The 19405-nt window shown below is 48.7% G+C and overlaps 1 protein-coding gene across 1 annotated transcript in view; it reads left to right on the top strand.

The window, feature by feature from the left end:
* Positions 1-18779, top strand: part of COL14A1 (collagen type XIV alpha 1 chain) — a 226611-nt gene extending 207832 nt beyond the window's left edge. Inside the window, exons 46-48 of the mRNA XM_052651718.1 lie at positions 14949-15026; positions 17247-17402; positions 18185-18779. Of these exons, the coding sequence (XP_052507678.1) occupies positions 14949-15026; positions 17247-17402; positions 18185-18216 (266 nt within the window). The 3' untranslated portion in view covers positions 18217-18779. The remainder of the gene's footprint in view (positions 1-14948; positions 15027-17246; positions 17403-18184) is intronic.
* Positions 18780-19405: the final 626 nt, after the last annotated feature.

Below are 19405 nucleotides of genomic sequence, written 5' to 3' on the forward strand. Positions count from 1 at the left end.
GTATACACAGTCTCCTTTGGATAAAACAAACTATAAACTTTGATAAGAAGCAATGCTACGCTCATTCCCACGTGGCAGCCTGGACGGGTGGGGAGTTTGGGGGAGAATGGATACATGTGTATGTAAAAAGAAAAGAAAGAAGCAGTGCTATCATTTATTTGGCAAGTACTTAATAAACTGTCGGTTGCTTAGTACGTTATTAATGCTCGTAAAAACTTTATGAGATCAGTACTAGCCCTGTTTTGGGTGAGGAAACTGAGGCTGAGTGAGATGGCCAGTTGTCACAAAAGCCACCCGCTGGACAGCAGGGACCAGAGTTCAAGTCCACATGTGTGTGGCTGCAGAATAACTGTCTGAGCTTGTGCCCCCTGCCTGCCGTCGCCTGTGAATTCACTGTGTAGTGGGCGTTTCCCAGAGGAGGCCGGAGCCTGTGCAGGGTTTGGGGAACCCTGTTTCGTTATTGCTCCTAATATCCATACTTCGCAGCACGTCAACTGCTAGATGACTGGAGTGTCTTAGTGGCTGGCAGCTGTGTGATTTGCAAGCTTCTTACACGTCTTGTTCTGCCGTGTCTGGGTAGCCTTGGGGCCTCCATGACCCGGCAGATGGCCAGCTTTGAAGTGAGGTCAGGTGAACTGTTTTTGGTGCATATGAACATGATAAAGACATTTTTTTATGGTTATACATTCTTCTGGATTTTAGCACAGGCTCAGTAGGGGAGTAACCTACAGGGAACTCGGGCACAGATCTGGCAATCTGAGATGCATGGATGGACGTAGACCTCTACTGCAATATCTCACCCTGGGGACAAATAGGAGAGACCGGGAACAAAGTAATTTGATCTTGTTTTGCTTCCAATATCTTGGAATAGAACTGTTTTCACATCACTATGTGTGATGCCTCTCTAGCTGGAAACAGAATAAGGTGATGGAAACAGTGTATCAACAGTTAGAGGTGTCAGTCACATACAGGTTAGGATCCGAACTTGGCCACATACAGCTGTGGAATCTTGGGTGCTTAACCTTACAGTGTAGCCTTTCTGATTACTCATTCATCCAGCCAGCACCTTCTGAGCGCCTACTGCATGTCAGCTTTTTCTTGTCAAGTGCCTTGCATGGAGATAGACATTAAACAGAAAAATACATGAATAGCTCAGTTTCACTTGTTATATGTTATGAAAAAATATAGGCCGCTCTATTAGAAGGAAATGGCAACCCACTCCAGTATTCTTGCCTGGAGAATCCCATGGACGGGGAAGCCTGGTAGGCTACTGTCCATGGGGTCACAAAGAGTCAGACACGACTGAGTGACTTCACTTACTTACTTACTTATAGCATGGAAGAGGGGACTCTGACTTAGTCTATTGAATCAGTGATGTTTTAGCCCAAGATCTGAAAATTTAGGGTTTGCCATAACAATAAGAAAAAAAGTCAGAAGACGGTATTCCAGGCAGAGATAGCAATAGCACGTGCAAAGGTCCTGAGGTGAAAAGGATTTGAAACTGGTAAAGCCCTGATTCTTAAGCCTAGCAAACATAATGTCTCCTAATTTATAACAAATAATTTGTAGCATTTCTGTTAGTGTTCTAAACTGAAAGTTATAGATAATAAATATAACCTACCTTCACACATAATTAAAAAAATAAACCAGAGTGCCCCAGTGGGTAACATAAAGAAGGAAAAGGGGAGTGAATGATTGTCAGGAGGTTTATCCCTACGTGCAAATTTCCAGCATAGCTACACTGGGAACATAATGAAGGAGTCAAAATGTACTTGTGTTTAAGGACTATTACCAGGCAACAGCTCCGAGTTCCAGGCGATGTAGCTGAGGTTTATCCGTGACTGCGTCTCTGCGTCTGTCTCTGCTGTGTTCCCAGTGAAGCTCTGCTGGGACCGCAGACATGTCACTGGCGTTACGCAAATAACGTAAACCACCTTCTCCTGCTTTTTCAGGCACATCTTGGTTAACACATCTCTTGATTTTTCACCATGTCTTTTTCCCTACTTCTTGGGGTCAGTGTCTTTCCCCATGCCAGCCCCTGAAAAAAAGTTTATGGGAAATGACCGGGCGGTATCCACTGCAAAGGCCTGCCCTGGTGGAACTGATTGGTTTCTATAAATTTCGCTAGCACTTTATGCCTGCTCTGTCTTCTGGATGTAAAAGTGCTGTAGTCATTCCAATATTATTATTGAGGGCCAAAATATCAATATTGGAATGTTACCCTTAATCAAGAGAAAGTGTCACGTTTGTCTAAAGGCTGATACGAGGGTGATTTCCACCGTAAAAGCTTGATGCTGGGGTGGTTTCTTCTCTTGTGGCTCAGCGGTAAAAAGTCTGCTTGTCAGTGCAGGAGACACAGGAGACGTGGGTCAGATCCCTGGGTCAGGAGGATCCCCTGGAGGAGGCATGCAGCCCACTCCAGTGTTCTTGCCTGGAGACTCCCGTGGACAGAGGAGCCTGGTGGGCTGCCGTCCGCGGTGTTGCAACGAGTCGGACACGAGTGAAGGGACTGAGCGTGCAGAGTGGTTTCTACCCTCTGGTGGCTCCCTGGGTTGATTTGTTGTTGTTCTTGGAGGATAGAATCCCTGAGTGACTTCTGAAGTCTAGAAATGACTCTCTTGGGGCTTTCTCTGCCACAGAAGATCAGATCTCTAACGACTGAATGTAAAGAAAGACAAGATTTAAAGGTCAGTTTTCATCAGTCAGATTCTGTGGTTGACTTGGAAAAAGATGGACTTTGTTTCAGAAAATGAGAGGAGGGAGCTGGGAGAAGAAGATGAAACACAGCCGAGCTCTGTCAGCAGCCAGGGGCAGAGAAGGTACCAGCCATCCATGGCTGCCGCGAGTCGGGGGCACCGCCTTCCAAAGACACAGAAGTGGCTTTCAGGGCGAGAGGTGACGCACCCGTGCTGAAGCTGACGCCGAGTCCCTCGCGCTGTGCCAGCTTCCTGAGCATTCACGGTGCTGAGAGGTCTAGAGGAAGAGAGTCCCCGAGGGGTTCGCGCAGCTGGGAGAGAGAAGCAGGGCTCTTGCGTTCAGTATTCCTGTTGTTGAAAAGAGCTGTTGGCACAGAAGATGTCTTTGGCAGAAACCTTTGGTCACAGATTCAGAAATGAAGCCCAGTAGTTGTGAGCCAGGAATGCCGCAATGGTAAGCATCTGTGAAACTTCTTAATGTCGCTTGTATCCTGGTTTATTCCTGGAAAAATTTTCTTTATGGGACGGACCAACTTGATGAAAGATAGAGGGCTGGGAGAGCTCTCATAATAAGTTACTGGTTGATGCCTAAGCATTTACGAGTCTTCCCTGTGATACTGTACCATGGCTGGCACTCAGTCGCATGAGACATCACCTCTTCATTGCTGGTAAAGGTCTGCTGGAGCGCGTGTTTGCCTTCTCCCTCTCTGGCGTTCTCCATCCTCTGCCCCTCATTTCCTGAGAGATGAACTCCAGAGAAGTAGAGCTTTCTCTTTTCTCACCCATTAATTATCCGGTCAAGTCCAATTTGAATGTCCTTTGGAACAAGACCTTTCTCTGAAAGTTTGATGGATTGTATTTTCCTAACGTTTAGTGACCTTAAGGTGTTGGCAATGAATGCTTTTTCTTTTTATCTTTGTACCGTGTTTTATTTTGTAGGGTTTTTTCCCCCCTGTTACAAAGTAACCCCTTGCATTATCATGGCTGCCGAGAGAAGCTCTAGGTCCTGATCTGTGACTGTGAACAACAAGCTATGAACAATATGAGCAATTACGACTTAGCAGCTTCAGACAAGGAAGCATGTGTAATCATGGAGTTCATGGTCTGGGTTCAGGACTGGTTTAGCCGGGTGCTTCTGGCTCAGGGTCTCTGGTGTGTGCTTAATTGCTCAGTCGTGTCTGACTTTGCGACCCCACAGACTGTAGCCCGCCGGGCTCCTCTGCCCATGGGATTCTCCAGGCAAGAACCCTGGAGTGGGCTGCCATGCCCTCCTCCACGGGATCTTCCCGATCCAAGGATCGAACCCACGTCTCCTGCGTCTCCTGCGTTGGCAGGTGGGTTCTGTACCCCTAGCGCCACCTGGGAAGGCCAGGTCTCTCGTGGGGCTGCAGGTGAGATGTCAGTCAGGGCACAGTCATCTGAAGGCTCCACGGGGGCAGGCTGGCCTGCTGCCGACGTGGCTGGCTCACCCAACCCGGGACGACGGCAGTCTCAGGCGCGCCCTGGCCTCCCTGCGCACATCTGCGTGAGAAGGATGCGTCTCCACAGGGACGCTCGGGTGTTGGCTCAGCTGCTTTCCTCAGAGCGAGTGCTCCCAGAGAGAGCAGGGGCAGCCACGGGGCCCGTTACGGACTCGGAAGTCCCAACGTCGCTTTCCACGTATCCCCTTGTTAGCACAGAGTCGCTAAGACATGCCCCCGCTCAATGGAAGGGGACGAAGCTGTACCTTCTGAAGGGAGAAACAGCACAGAATGGGGGAAATGCATTCAGTCGCACTCCTCTGGATTGAACCCGGGTTTTCTGCCCTTGCAGCGTAACCAGGGGGATGCGCTCATCTGTAAGAGTGATTTCCACGCAGTCGGACTTCCAGGACTCTTGTGAAGGCTGGCTCACGCCCTGTCTGCCTGTTTTCACCGTTTAAATGGGTGTCTTTCTCTCCTACCTCTTTTAAATCATTCAAATTCCAGATGTGGCTTTTTAAAGCGAAATGCGAGATACAGATTTAAACACCTTGAAAGAATAGCACCTTTTGGAAAATTCTTTTCGTAGGCTAACACTTTTTTGGGTATCTGTTTCTGGAATTAACTGTAGTTAGGATAAAATCGATTTCCAGTCAAACACAAAGGGGTGCTTTAAGAAGTCACCGACAAGTTACAGTTATCGTTCAACTGTGTCCCTGGCTTTGTACAATTGTGATATGACTATTACAATAACAAAAAACCTGTGACTGGTATTTTATCTTCTTTTTGCCGTGGAAGCTGACACGGTTGTTTCTGTAGCTTAAATTTGTTTTGGAATCCTTAATTGGAAGGTCTGTGTAATAAGTTGTGGCAGAGTCTTGCGCTGGATTTCAGTCCTTGTCTTGGGCAATGCTGGAATACGGCCCAATGTTAACGCCCTCTCAGTAGGATATTTTTGTGTAGTCCTATGTCATATTTCCCCACCAGCTGCTCTTCAAGTCGGTACCCTTTGTTCTAGCCAAAAGGAGCTGCTCAGGGCTCTCAGTATCAGTCAGCTTTCGCTGCAAAACGAAACACAAACATCTCAGTAACACACAATAGGTATTATCTCCCACCACATGTCCGTGGGAGACAGGGCAGCTCCTCTGTGCTGGGGTCCTGGCTGGAGGGGCAGTGACTCCAGAGTATGTTCTCCTTACGGCAGCGACAGACGTCAATAGGCTGACCCACCCGCCTATCGTATTTCAAGCCTTTGTTCACATCACGGCCACTGATACTCCACTGGGCAAAGCAAGTCACACGGCCGAGCCCAGATCCCAGGAGCGGGGAAGTCCTCTGCGAGGAGACGGACGTGCAGTTCTCCTGGGAAGGAGATGGACGTTCAGTTCTCGTGGGGAGCCCAGCCGCCGCCCCTGCCCGCCGCGGGCTCGTCCATGCCTGCTCCTTTCTGGCCTCGTGCTGACTCCTGCGCTGCCCCGTCCTCGCACCTTTCGTGGGTTTTCACATGTTCTTCCAGCTCCGCAGAACTCTCTTCCTTCCTCTGGTTTATTCAGGCTCAAACTTCGAAACTCGTCTCGACGGCCAGCCCTGCCGGACCGCTCCTCCTCCCCAGGGCGGGCTGGCTGCCCAGTGTGTTGGCCACACCTGCGGTACCCCCACTGAAGCGGGCCAGGGCCTCTCCTCGGTGCCCCCGGCCCCCAGACGCACGCCTGCCTCCCAGCTGTCTCACTCTGTACTGTGATTGTCGGCGTTCTCGTCTGTCTTCCCCCCGGACTCTGGTTTCCTTGAATGGGACGATGCTTTTCCTCTACACCCCTTCCCAAGGAGCCTGAACGAATATGTGACACGCGAAGCAACGGCTGATCCCTACCTCGTTACCGTGTGAATATATCACGTAGCGCCCAAGTTGAATACGTTTTCTTGAATCATCTCTGATTGGCTTTGCTTCTGTTATTTCACCGATGAGACTGTGTGCTCCCCACTAACCAGATTCGGCGTCTGCTTTCCGTTTATGCCTCGTAATGCCTGACACCCAGCTGTTACGTCGTGACTCATAAGTGATTATGGTGCTAATTACCACGTGCTTAGCTTTTTAGCTGCCGTTCCTCGCTCAACCCAAGCAAAGCAGAAGCTCACGCCGTTCTGGTCCGTCCGTCCAAAGACATCCTATTAATAGCCAGTCACTGCCAAGTTGACAATGTCAGCATTCTCTCAAGTCATCATCATGTAATTTTAGCCAGAACAGCAGGGTAAAATTTTTAAGTAGAAATTTTGGTTATATTGGATATATCTAATATGCATTTCCTATTGCATATATAATAGAAATTGCAGTGGGTATTTCAGAGCCCAAATGTGAGTGTCTAATTTAGATATCTGTGGTCAAAGGTCAAAAGACCTTCTGCCTGTATTGCCTACATGTGTACACAGATAATCTAGAGATAGGAGAGAGACTTTATTTTCTCTTCTTTATTTTTAATTGAGGGATAATTACAATTCTCTGTGGGTTTCTGCCAAGCATCAACATGGATCAGCTGTAAGTACATATACGCCCCTTCCTGAGTCTCCCCCCACCTCCCGCCCCATCCCACTGCTCTAGGTTGTCACAGAGCCCAGCTTGAGTTCCTTGAGTCATACAGCAGATTCCCACGGGCTATTTTATCTTTCCTTTATTTTTTGTATCATTGGTTTCCTTTTTTTCTTCCAGTTTTATTGAGATTTAACTAGCACACAGCACAATGGTTTGGCTCAGCTACATCAGGAAACAGGGCCGTGATAAGCTTAGTGACATCCATCCTGTTGTATAGATACAAAATTAAAGAATCAGGAAAAAATGTTTTTTTTTTCTTGTGAAAATACTTTTAAGATTCACTCTCTTGATAATATTAATGTTTTTATCATGTTGTACCTTCCTTCCCTAGTACTTATTTATCTATAGCTGTAAGTTTGTACATCTTCACGGCATTCACCCGATTTCCTTCCCCCACCCCCTTTCTTTTAAATGTAGGAAGGTACTTTGGCATTTTCTAAATTTCTGGCCCTGAGCATAAGCAAGTGAAATGAAATAATAACAAGTTTTAGTTTATGTGATAAAAACTAAAGCTGTTTATATTAGCTATGATAAACCATTTTCAGAGAATTTTTTGGCACAGCTTTTAAAGCAATAAATGCATTGTAATAAATAAGTGTAACAGAAGGCATTTATGTAGCTAGGTGAAAACATACATAGAGATGTCCTCATTAACAGTCTCCATTTTCTTGGTTCTAAATCCAACTTTGACGTGAAATCACTCTGTGTATGTGTGTTAGTGGCTGAGCTGTGTCCAATCCTTTGTGACCCTGTGGACTGTAGCCCTCCAGGCTCCTCTGTCCACGAGGGCTGTCCAGGCAAGAACCCTAGAGTGGCTGTCATTTCCTTCTCCAGGGGATCTTCCCCACCCGGGGACCAAACCCGGGTCTCCTGCATTGCAGGTGGATTCTTTACCAGCGGAGCCACCAGGGGAGGGGTGTGTGTGTGTGTGTGTGTGTGTGTGTGTGTGTGTGTAGCAGAGTAATCTGACTTTTCTGAACTTTTTGCTAGCTTGGAAAAACATGATGCGGACCACAGACATACGATGTGTCCATCTCAATAGTGACTTATCCTGCTTATTGGTGAGGGCTGTTGGCCGTAACACGTTTTGTTTTAAACTCTGTGAGACCTGGGCCTTGTCCCAGCACCCTGACACAACCCCCTTCCTTCCCCAGAGTGGAGAGCATCACGTTGCTTTTCGGTTCTGTGAGGATGAAGACCAGACCAAGCTCTAACTTGAATATCTATTTAAATATCACCAGCTAGCTGAATATTCATGCAGAACCTATAATACCCATTTTTAAAAACTGCAGCAATTGGCTCGTTTTTCTGCTAAGTTTGAATCATTCATCCTTTTTCCAGCCGTCAATGCTGGACATGATATGATGGCGTTTGAAGAAGAGCAATGCAAACCTTGGAGCTGAAAGTGATAGGCTGGCATTTCCTGTTAGGACCCAGGAGGCCGTAACCCCAGGGGCCCGGCCGAGTGGACAGAGCCCCAGGCTTCCTGCTGTGTGGCGCCTGCCTCTTCCTGCCCTCCGGCTGCAAGCAGCGAGGTGCAGTCGGGTCGCTGATGAGCTGGGGGCTCGAGGTCCTCTGTCCCCTCGCCCCTCCTCCCTCCTGTGGCTGCGCGTCTTTCTGTTCCCAGGCTGCCTTGAGCTCTGCTCCTGGCCGGGTTCAACCAGTGGGAGCCATGGGCTAGGGCTGAGGGTCTGATGAGAAGTCAGGCTGTTCCTCCCTCATCCCACCCGGCCTCCGCAGCCACCCCGGCTGTGGCCAAGCCCCTGTGCGGCTCCTGCGTCCACTGGACCCCTGTCTCTCTCTCCTTCCAGACCCTTCCAGAAGGCCCAGGCACTGGGCTCCGGGCACACCAGGCACACCCTTCCTCCTTGTCCCTGCATGCCTGGCGGTCATAGCTGCTTCCTGCCGCTGCTGGGGTGTGGGTTGCCTCCTCATCTCTCTTTGGCTTCTCAGCCCTTCTCCCACCCAAGTAGCCAAGTCTCTGCGCCAGGCTCCCTCTTCCTGAGGGAGTGGTCCCTGCTGGACCCTGAATTATAGAGGCATGCTACAGGACCAGTTGTTTAAAGGAGAAGGCTGTAGAGAGGTGGACTCTTGGCAATGGTTTGCAAAGATTGTTTACATTTGAAACCAATTTGAGGACGTGCCTGGAGGTCCAGCAGTTAGGATTCTGCGCTTCTGCTGCATGGGGCACAGGTTCAATCCCTGGTCAGGGCACGAAGATCCCACAAACCTTGCCTTGCAGCTCAAAAACAAGAAAAACAAAAATATTTATGTTCTAGTCTTGGCCACTGAAGCACAAAACTTGGAGCTCTACGTGCTGGTACTAATCCTACAGCCCAAACGTAAAAAGAACAAAGCCTGGAAAAGGGCATAAAACGCTTGTTGGATTGAGTCCAGTTAATCTGCCATCTTGTAATGAGGTATTTGTTCCAGGACCTTGTACCTAGCAGGCATTCAAGCATACACTGAATGAAAAATTAACTCTACTTGGAATGTATTGCCAGCCATTTCCCAGGCAACAGACAATATAAGAACACAGCTGAAGCCTTGTCTCACATTTTCTGTGGCTTCTTGGTAGAATTACAATGAAAGCATTACCCAGGCCTTGCATATCTGCCTGGGCATAAATTCTGAGAGTTGCTCCGAACAGCTGGGATAAAGAGGGAATGAATGACTGCTCCGTGGAGTGCCTTGAGACTCTAGCCTGAGGGCTTGCTGCGCTCAGGGCACCAGAGAAATGAGTAAACTCTCCCCACTTGGAGGTCAGCAGGCCAAAGAAAATAGGAAGCTGATAACCAAAGGCCAGACCCTGGGCAAGTCATCAGAGTGAACAAGATAAATCTTCTGAAAATCAACCCCAAGTCTTGCTCAGAGCAGAAGGCAAGTGTGCAAACCAGGGGAAATGAGCTGAGGAGATGTGATAACCACAGGACTGATTTCTGAGTGTGGAGCTGGAGAAAATGTGCAGCTTGATTGGGCAGGCAGCTCAAGGAGCCGTGATGGCAGCAAGCAAGACAAGGGCAGCCTCGAAATCCAGCTTAGGGTAGAGCGGTGGGGAATGCTACAGTTCTGTGTCTAGGCTTCGGCATCACCCTTCCTGTGTTCAAATTGCGGCTCTTATTAAAGGCAAGTCGCTTAACCTGTCTGAATCACAGCCCGCTTTTCGGGTTGAGTACTGCCCGCCATCGTGGTTCTTGGGAAGACACAGTGAGTTTATACATGTAAAGCATTTAGATCCAAAACCTGGGAGGCCGCGTGTCAGCACAGGTGGCGTGCCAATTGTCAGCAGTCAGGCTCTGTGCTCCTTTCATCCGTCCCTTTGTTTGGCAAATACTTCCTGAGTGCCTGGTCTGTGTCTGGTACTAGGAATACAGGGATGAATGGAAACAAGCAGGTCTCTGCCTTCGTACATCCATAAAAGAAAACACTGGAGGGACCTCCCTGGTGAACGCGCTCCCAGAGCAGGGGGCCCAGGTCCCTCCCTGGTCAGGGAACGGGTTGCACACGGCCGCAGCTGAGGCCTGCTGCAGGCAAATGAACACGGATTCTTTAGCAAAGAAAACATCGGAGGGCTGGTCTTCGCTTAGTGGGGAGGCGGGCTCAGGAGCCGTGATGTGGTTGCTAATGAGACTTTTAAAGAATATTATCTAGTTTATTTGGCTGTACCGGGTCTGGGATGCAGCTTGTGGGATCTAGTTCCCTGATATCAAACTAGGTATCGAACTCAGGCCTCCTGCATTGGGAGCATGGAGTCTTAGCCACTGGACCGCCAGGGAGATCCTGCAATGAGACTTTTAAAGAAAGAATGACAGCCATCCAGGGAGGGATGTCGATGGTGATGGAGGCCAGGCAGTGCAGGGGCGGGGGATATGGGAAGCCTCTACTTTCTCTTCAGTATTGCTTGTGAACCTGACTGCTCTAAAAGAGTAAAGTCTATTTTTAAAGTTTTTTTTTTAATTTTTAAAGATTTTCTTTTAAAAAGAAAGAAATACAAGAATAAGATCTTAATTTTTTTAATGACAGCAAGATCTAAGAGACTAGATCGTAAAAATTCTCATTAAAAAAAGGAAAAAAGGAAGAATGAATAAATAATAGAAAAGACTCTATTCTAATTATTTTTGGTAACTCCACAGAAAACTAAGGATATTTTAGTCTTAGCTCAAATCAGATTTTTGGAAAGTTAGGTCTTCATTTCTATCAGCTATGCTCATTTTTTTAAAAAAATGACAGAAACTCCAGTTTGATTGGGCTCCATGATATTCATCTCTACACGACGCCAGTAGCTGATATGGCCACATAAGGAACTTGTTAGGAAAAAACAGTTTTCACAAAAGCCGCGCGTGCGAAAGTAAAAGCAGGCTCCCAGCCTAAGAGATTCTGTGTGTTGATCCTTCAAAGGTCGTGCCTGCTCTTAACCATCAGCTGCGTGTTGTGTAGACATGCAGTCATCCCGTTATTCTTCCAGTGCTTACTGGACCACCTACTATGTGAGAGCTTGGATCTGACGCTGGAGCAATAAATAAGGCACGATCCCTGCACTCAGCAGGCTCCTGGTTCCAGGCCGGATGAACGTAAAAATAAGCAATGCGATGGGATCAGTGCCAAGGCAGGCGCAGATGGTAAGGAAGCACACCACCATCCATCTGTGCATTCAGGAAATATCTGTTAGTTACGTGCTGTTTGGAAGGCACCGTAAGTTCGTGAAGTATTCCATATTTAGAGGCTTCCCCGGTGACTCAGCTGGTAAAGAATCTGCCTGCAGTGCCGGAGACCCAGGTTCGATCCCTGGGTTGGGAAGATCCCCGGGTTGGGAAGATCCCCTGGAGAAGGAAATGGCAACCCGCCCCAGTATTCTTGCCCGGGAAATCCCATGGACAGTCCGTGGGGTCGCAAAGAGACATGACTCAGCAATAAACCACCACCACCTGGAAATGCTGGGGACATGGCCGCGAGTGGAGTGGAGAATCCTTGCCTTTGGACTCGTTGTGCTTCTGCCCGTTACAGCCGTAGAGAAGGGGTGAGTTGAGTCTTGAAGAATGAGAAGTATTTGTGGAGACGGCCGAGGTAGGAAGGGTATTTCAGGAGGGAGTAAGCTGTGGCCTCAGGGGTCCCCCTGTCTTCGTGGACAGGGTGCTGGCACTTAGCTCTGGAGACCCCCTCTCGGTGCCAAGTGGCCCCACCTTGGACCCTCACCAGAGAGACGCACAAGGGAGCGCCTATCGTGGGCCGTGGCTGCAGGCAGGCACTCAGTCTATAGACTTCAGTGCTGTCTCAGGAACAGTTGCTGGTTGACATTTGGGAACTTGACTTCCTTTCTTTAGATTACAGCCTACCAGGTTTATCAAAGACACCCAGGGACTTGCTGTGGTCAGTGGTTGAGACTGCACATCCCAAGGCAGGGGGTGCACATTTGACCCCTGCTCTGGGAGCTGAGATCCCGCATGCCTCGTGGCCGAAAAGACAGAACATAAAACAGGAATGGTACTGTAACACATTCGATAAAGACTTTAGAAGTGATCCACACCAAAAGCTCCTTTCGAAAAGAGTGTTTCCTGCTCTCTTTTTAGAGATCTGAGGTCTCTGAACTTGGCCTTCAATCTCAGTCCTCACTTAGCTGCTTACATAAGGATGTTTCACATGGCTTTTTCATCCCCCTCAAAAAGATTTACAACCAAGTTCAGCTTCATGAGTATCCCGTCAGTCTGAGAAACACAAGTGAAGACATAGGCAAATATTAGCATGTAGTGTATTAGCCTATATGTAGCTGGAACATTTCATAACTTCAAGGATAATGAAATCTAAAATTCTGTTAATATGTAACTATTTCCTTACAGTCTCTCCCCCTCCCCCCTTTTTTTTCTTTTAAGGCATCTGGTGGTTTAGTTACTGAGTCGTGTCCGACTCTTGTGAGTCTGTGGACTGTAGCCCTCCAGGCTCTTGGGTCCATGGGATTTCTCAGGCAAGAATACTGGAGTGGGTTGCCATTTCCTTCTCCAGGGGATCTTCCTGACCCAGGGATCGAACCCAGGTCTCCTGCGCTGTAGGCAGATTCTTTACCAGCTGAGCCACCAGGGAGGCCCTGAGGCATCTTGGGGGGCTGGAACATTCTTGTGAGGACCTTCTTCTACTTTGAGTTGCTTTGTGGATAATATCAAATGCCACTTCTCTTTCTCTGCGTAAGCAGAAAATTAAAAGAACCAGACTCTCTGCTCCGCAGGGGCCCTGCCTTCTGCTTTTTTTGTGAGTAAGGACAGAGTCCGTCAGGAAGCTGCTATCAGGGGTGTCTTCGCAGGGACTCTTTCCTGAATGTCCTCTTGGGCCGAATCGCCTGTGTCTTCCTCTTACGCGGTGCCCCCGAGGAGCCTCTCCTTAGCGTTGATCCGTGGGTACCGTAAGGTCACGGGAGGCCTGAGTCACCATGCCGTTAGTCATGCGGCCTGCCGTTAGTCATCGGTGTCCTTTCTCGAGTTCTAATTCTTTAAAAGTGAGTGGGTCCCTGTGGGGAAAGTGGTTCCAGTTCTCACAGAAGAGGCAGTTTCTGCTGAATTCCCCGATGCGTGTTAGGGCACAACTGTCAAGCAAGGAAGCATCTCCCTCTAATTAAAAATAGTACCCACTCCAACTATTTATTACCCAGTTAGCCAAGCTAGTAGCTACAAATAACAACCAGTAGACTCAGGATGGTTTTCTGAACAACTGGATTTAACAGTGAAGCGTTAAGTGTCGATTCATGTAAATTATATGCTTTTTCAATTCAGGTGTTTACTTTTGAGAAATCACTCTCTTCCTGTCCACTCCTAGAAGAGTTAGGCCTGGAGCAGGAGGTCGGTGCTCAGCGGTCAGCGCCCCGCCCTCTCCTTGCAGCCCTGGTCTCTGGTGAGCTCAGAAAGTGCCACCGAGGCTGCGCGCAGCACACACGCGTGTTAGGGCAGCCTCCCTGTGGGTGGAGCAGCCCGAGGACCGATAACAAGAGGAAGAACTTCTTTAAAAGGTGGCACGTACGCCTTGACCCCAGAAAGAGGCCCCTAGGAGCACAGCAGACGTCAGAGGCCAGTCTTTATCTGCGCAGCCTAGAGGAGCTGCTGCCCCAGAGCAAATACTGCATCCATACCTTTCTTTCTGGAAGTTACAAACCAAGATGTCAAAAGTGACTATTTTCTAGGATTGGAATCATTGCTTTTAGGGTCTTCTATTTTCTCTACAGTAAATATGCCTTGCACTTAGAAGGGAAAAAAAGTTATTTGTGATTTTAAACACTTTAGACCAGTCACATGCCGCTGCCTATCAATTTGATTGTTTTCTTTTATGTACGTTCCCTCATCGGCTTTCCCAACTCACACATAATTTCTTTGCAACAAAGAGGTGTAGTTCCGCATCCTATTAACTCAAAGTGTTGTTGTACATGTGGAAACAGACACTAAAGCCTTTCTGCGCTGCGAGCCACGCAACCCGGACCCCGGTCTGCCACAGCCGTCCATGCTGGGCTGGGTCTCGCCGCGCCCTTGTCGCCTGTCCAGCGGTCTTGTGTTAGGACCTGTTGGGATGATGAGGTGTCAGCGTGTATGTTTCTTTGTCTTTCTGTCTGTGAAAATGTATAGGTTGTTAATAGCACCGTAAATTACTTGGAAGAAGAGGTTTGTTCAGTGGAAAAGAAACGTGAATAGGTTTAGATTTTTATGGAGCTGAATCAGCCAAATCAAACACAGGCTTTCCCTGAGCCTTCCAAGTTTTTAATGGAAACTCCCGCTCTTTAGAGCTTTGCTGCCTGATTATAATTCATGCCTTTTGCAGATACTTTACAGGGTGGACCCAAAGGAAAATGTTAGACATGTCCACTGGTTATTTCTATTGTGCTCCTTGTGGAGTGCCAGCCACATCTGTCCGATGGCCCATGTGTGCAAAACGCCGGCCAGATTCCAGCGGGCTGGCCACCTCAGCGGAGGGAAGACGGTAAACTCGCAGTGTTACAAACACAGACGACACACACAGACTCAGAGCCAGCCCTCTGTATGTGGTTGTGCAAAAGTCACCAGTGTCAGGATTCAATTTAAAAAGTCCTGCGGTAACATAACCCCAAATCAACCGTCATTGTGTCCTCATCAGAGAGATCCTTGTGAAACCCAGGAAAAACAGAACTACCCAGATTTCATTTAAGGAGAATTTTCTTTTCTTTTCCTTTTTTTTTTTTTTTTTTAAAAAAACTAGGTTTAACTGGTGTGAAGGGAGAGAAAGGAAATCCAGGCATTGGAACTCAAGGTCCCAGAGGCCCCCCTGGACCAGCAGGTAAGTCTTCCTACCCAATGGCAAACTGCAGGATGGAAACCCCAAGTCTTCATATTCCCTTGACATTGCAGGCAAGGCAGATGACCATGTTTACATCCATGTGGCCGACCGGAGCGGCCACGTTTCCATGTTACATCCATGTGGCCGACCGGAGCGGCCGTGTTTCCATATTACATCCACGTGGCTGACCAGAGCAGCCACGTTTCCATGTTACATCCACATGGCCGACTGAAGCTGCCGTGTTTCCATATTACATCCATGTTTCCATGTTACATCCATGTTTCCATGTTACATCCACGTGGCCGACCGGAGCGGCCGTGTTTCCATATTACATCCATGTTTCCATGTTACATCCATGTGGCCGACCGGAGCAGCCGTGTTTCCATATTACATCCACGTGGCTGACCAGAGCGGCCACGTTTCCATGTTACATCCACGTGGCCGACTGAAGCTGCCGTGTTTCCATATTACATCCATGTGGCCGACCGGAGTGGCCGTGTTTCCATATTACATCCATGTTTCCATGTTACATCCATGTTTCCATGTTACATCCACGTGGCCGACTGGAGCGGCCGTGTTTCCATATTACATCCATGTGGCTGACCGGAGCAGCCTTGTTTCCATTTACATCCACATGGCCAACCGGAGCGGCCGTGTTTCCCATTCCTTTCTCGGGAAGGCCAGTGTGTTGGTAACAAGTCTCCCATACACCAGGCCCAGAGGTACAGCATGTGCTGGGATCTCACTGTTTGCAGGGTCAGGCTGGGGCTAGGTGATGCTTCACTCATGAATCAATCCCCAAATGCTTCATGGACTGACATGTACCCAAAGTTTGATGTGGGCAGGCTGACTTTCCCCTCATTTTAGAGCAAAGGGCCTTGAGGAGAAAGATCAGCTTCCTGAATGAAGGATGACAGATGTCCCTTCCGGTTATATTCCACAGGCTGGGACTAGTCACAGCCCCAACCGAACTGCAGGGGAGGCGCAAAATCCAGGGGGACGCATGGCTGTGTGGCGAGCGCTCACAGTTTCTGCCATCATGGCCACCTCACTCCATGGGGCTTGTGCAAGCTTCGAGTTTTGTGAATCTCACTATATGCTTTTAGGACAGCCTCCAGATGGCCATACTTGTTTATTAGAATTATAAGTTTTCAGTCCTACTGGTATTTACAGTCCCAGTCTTAAGCATATTGGATCTAATGACTTACCAGTTTTTCTTGCCAACCTATTGGTGATTTGGGGAAATGCTTTTTGTAGGGGAGATTCCTAGTGCAATAGGTCAGCTCTGAGTGTAGATACTCCTGTTATTAGAGATTGTATGAGGAACTGTTCTCGAGCATGCCTTATGCAGAGTGAATGCTTGGTGCAGGTTAGCTGAATGGAGCTGAGCTCACCAGAGATTTGCAACACTTTTAAAATACAGGCTGATACCTGTTCCTGACTTTCATTTTGGTTCTGTTCGAAGAGATTCATTTCTAATTGAAAAAGGCCTTTGAAACACTGTTGAACTCCAGGTCTAGAACAAAACAAACACGTGAGCCAGAAAAAGCCCAGGCTGATGTACTCCTAAAATTCACAAAAATTTCAGTCGCCCTCTCACTTTCATTCAGTGTTAAGTTCTCAATTGACACAAGCTAGCCTAAAGGAATTTCAGATTCATCTATTGGGTCCAATTTCAGAATTTTCATTTTTCCCCTGCAGTATAATTTCTTTCAAACGCAGAACAATTTATTTCTGCCATCTGGGGCCATAAGCCAGCAGGGGTTGCCAGGCTGGGGTCGGGTGTGCTTCTGTGTGTGGAAACGTGTGTGTGTGCGCGTGCCCCATGCTGGATCTGCAGGGGCCTGCACTGGGAGACGGAGGCTCCGTGAAGGTCACGAGGTCGGGGCGGTGTGCTCCTCCCCCTTAATATTCAACAGGTGAGGGACAAGAATGCATTCTGCTTTCCAGTTTCCTGCGTTGATTGAGAGCATTGGCCTCCAGGAGAGCGCGCGATTGCAGCGCGGCCCTCTGTCCAGGAGAGCGCGCGATTGCAGCGCGGCCCTCTGTCCAGGAAGTCTAGTTCAAGAATAGAGCTCATCGAGTAGAAAGAGGCAGACCACCCTAGCTGTCACAACGCGTAAGGCGGCTTCTTGTAAGAGTTAGTTTATTTATTGGTGTCTGAAACCTCACCCTGTGATGATAAGAGACCAACTGTTTTCATTGGCGGACACTCCTTAGGGCCTTCTGGGGAGAGTCGACCAGGAAGCCCGGGACCCCCCGGCTCTCCTGGACCAAGGGGTCCACCAGGTCACTTGGGGGTCCCTGGACCACAGGGTCCATCCGGCCAGCCTGGATACTGCGACCCTTCTTCGTGTTCTGCCTACGGCGTGGGCGGTAAGTGTCAGCCCTTCGTGGGCTTTGAGCAAATCTTACTGTCTTAGTACCATAATGGTGGGAGGGACCTCTGAAAAGCAAACCTATTTTGAGCAGGAAGCAAAGCTGGAATTGCTTACTACCTTTGAAATTATCCAGAGGCCTCTCCTGTGAAGTGCAAATTAATATAGAGGTTACCTCTTACGGGGAAATTTAAATTAATGCCACACCTACGTCTTCCTTGCTTCCAGATGGCCTCTGACCTCATATTGATCACTGAGGGACACATCTGAAAATTCTTTGGGGCCTCTCTGTGTTACTTCTGTGGTGTGGCCATGATGTCCTATTAAATTTTATTCTTGTTTTGGGGACACCTAAAACTCAGAACTTTCCCCATAATTAGGAGAGACCTGGAGATTCTGTTGGGTGATATCCTTCCCACCACATGCATTTTAAATGACCAGGGATTATTTTAAGAAGCAAAAGTGGCCACACTGTCCTTGCCTCTTATTAACTACCAGACTGAGATCCTGAAAAAATTGTGCTTCCTAAAAACATCTGTGGTCTCCATGCTAGAGGGTGTATCATGGGGCATTTTCTAACACAGTCACTCTTGGAAGCATCAGGAGAGAGGTTCAGAAGTTGCTTTGGGGCAATAAACCTATTAGCCCATGAATTGAAATTTTCTGCTTTAGAAGTTTAACCTTTGTTCTCAGAGGGACTGGTCAGAGTTTTGCTGATGTGTTTTTCTCTGTTCGTCTCTTCCCTCCCCATTCTCTCAAACTTCCCTGTCTCTCGTTAAGATCTGGTCCCTTACGATGATTTCCAGCACTGACGTGGAACTCTTCCACTCTATTCCATTGGCCTGGGCAATTGGCTGCAGACACAGAACTGTCCTGCTGACCCCGACCACCCAGCCCGGCCCCTGACCACGGGCACTCCTCTCCCCTGCCCACCTGCTTCCCCCCGCCTGCCCACCTGCTTCCCTGCCACCTGCCCACCCTCTCGTCTCCTGCCCCCCCTGCTCCAAACACTTAACCTATGATAAGACTGGAATATAACCAAGTCATTAGTCAGTTGTCATGAAAACTGACTGCTCCGTATCAGCCTGGGTGAAGGTGTGAGTCTGGCAGCCGAGAGTCACCCCAAACCTCCCCAGGTGGAGCCCGGGAGTAGCCACTGCAAGGCGCCTCCTCCTCGCCCCGCCTCACACACTCGCTGGGTGTCTTTCCTCCTGGCCCCCCTGCTGTCTGTTTCTTCTCTGGTCACGCCCCTCTGCCTCCTGTCCCCTGGTGTTGGACTTCTAACATGAGGTTGGTTTTTAAAATTTATTTTTCTTTCGTCACTCTGCTGATATTCGGGTTTTCTTTTGTAAATAAAACATGTCATATTTAAGCAGTTTGGCCAAGCATTCCTGCGGTGTACCTGACCCTTCCTTTACTAACCATCTGAAACCTCCTGGAAAAGGTGCGCACCGCCCGGTGGATTCAGGGCGCTCTCACTTTCTACCCAAGCAGGAGATCTCTGTACTTTAGACCAAACCTATGCCTCTGCGGATCCACAGGAGGGGAGGGCGGCAATCTGCGGCTCCTGGGCTCTACAAGCCCCCACCCCACTCTCCCCTCTAGCTCCCCATCCTGACCAGCCAGAGTTCACCCCTGTCCAGGACGAGCTGGAGGCCTTGGAGCTGTGGGGCTCTGGGATCTGACAGTCTCCGCGGAGCTCGGAGGCCCGACCGCAAAGGCGCGTGAGGCGACCGACCCTGTGGTTTGTATGCTTCCTTGGGGGCTTGTTGCACCAGCCTGCGTTTCCTGTTTGGACACCGTTAATGTGATTGTTATATTAACAGAAAAGTGTGTTAAAAAGAAACTCCTTAATCTGTACACCACAGGACTGATTCCTGCTTGTTGCTTTAATGGTGTCCTCCGAGAAAGACTGGCCCTAACGTTGAATTCTGGAACCCTTTCTGCATTGGGTGATCGCGAGTCCTAAAATGCAACAAGACAGAAATGTCTGTATTTGAG

Source organism: Budorcas taxicolor, chromosome 14, assembly GCF_023091745.1.
Source record: "Budorcas taxicolor isolate Tak-1 chromosome 14, Takin1.1, whole genome shotgun sequence".
Taxonomy (NCBI): domain Eukaryota; kingdom Metazoa; phylum Chordata; class Mammalia; order Artiodactyla; family Bovidae; genus Budorcas; species Budorcas taxicolor.